A 687-nucleotide genomic window follows, 5' to 3' on the forward strand; every position below is an offset into this window, starting at 1 on the left:
ACACGATCCACTACAAACCGGAATTCGGCGACTGGGACACGGCGCAGATCAGCTCCACGGTGCAGAAGTACACTTTGGAGAATCTGTTGTGCGGCTCGAGATACCAGATCTACGTAACAGCGTACAACGGGTAAATAAAAAATGGTCGTCTCGATTGTTGGTGATCGTTCTGGAGCGAAGAGAGACGTTGACGATTTTTAGAATTGGAACCGGCGACCCATCCGACATGCTCAACACCCGCACCAAAGGCTCGAAACCGATCATCCCCGAGGCGGCAAGGTTCATCGAGGTGGCTACGAACAGCATCACTCTTCACTTGAACGCTTGGTCGGACGGTGGCTGCCCCATGATCTACTTCGTGGTCGAGCACAAGAAGAAGTAAGGGGGAATGTAAAAACGAGAATCTAAACCGACGAGTTGTTCGGTCCTCGTCGTTTCTTGATCATAATCGATCGTGTGATTCAGGAACCAACAGGAATGGAACCAGGTGTCGAACAACGTTAAACCGGGCGGAAACTTCGTCGTTTTGGATTTGGTCCCTGCCACGTGGTACCATCTGCGCGTCACCGCCCACAATAACGCCGGATTCGCGGTTGCCGAGTACGAATTCGCAACACTGACCGTAACCGGAGGTAAATAAAATAAGAAGGCGATAAGAAGGGGATAGGAAAAAAAAAAAAAAAAAAA

At 49.9% G+C, this 687-nt stretch overlaps 1 protein-coding gene across 1 annotated transcript in view; it reads left to right on the forward strand.

The window, feature by feature from the left end:
- LOC102672401 (Down syndrome cell adhesion molecule-like protein 1 homolog) overlaps window positions 1-687 on the forward strand; it is a 74,523-nt gene that overhangs the window by 59,790 nt on the left and 14,046 nt on the right. The window contains 3 exon segments of the mRNA XM_031511334.1: window positions 1-130; window positions 202-378; window positions 466-632. The exon segment at window positions 1-130 is cut by the window's left edge and continues 111 nt beyond it. Coding sequence (XP_031367194.1) covers window positions 1-130; window positions 202-378; window positions 466-632 — 474 coding nt within the window.

This window comes from Apis dorsata, unplaced genomic scaffold (genome assembly GCF_000469605.1).
Source record: "Apis dorsata unplaced genomic scaffold, Apis dorsata 1.3 scaffold_307, whole genome shotgun sequence".
Taxonomy (NCBI): domain Eukaryota; kingdom Metazoa; phylum Arthropoda; class Insecta; order Hymenoptera; family Apidae; genus Apis; species Apis dorsata.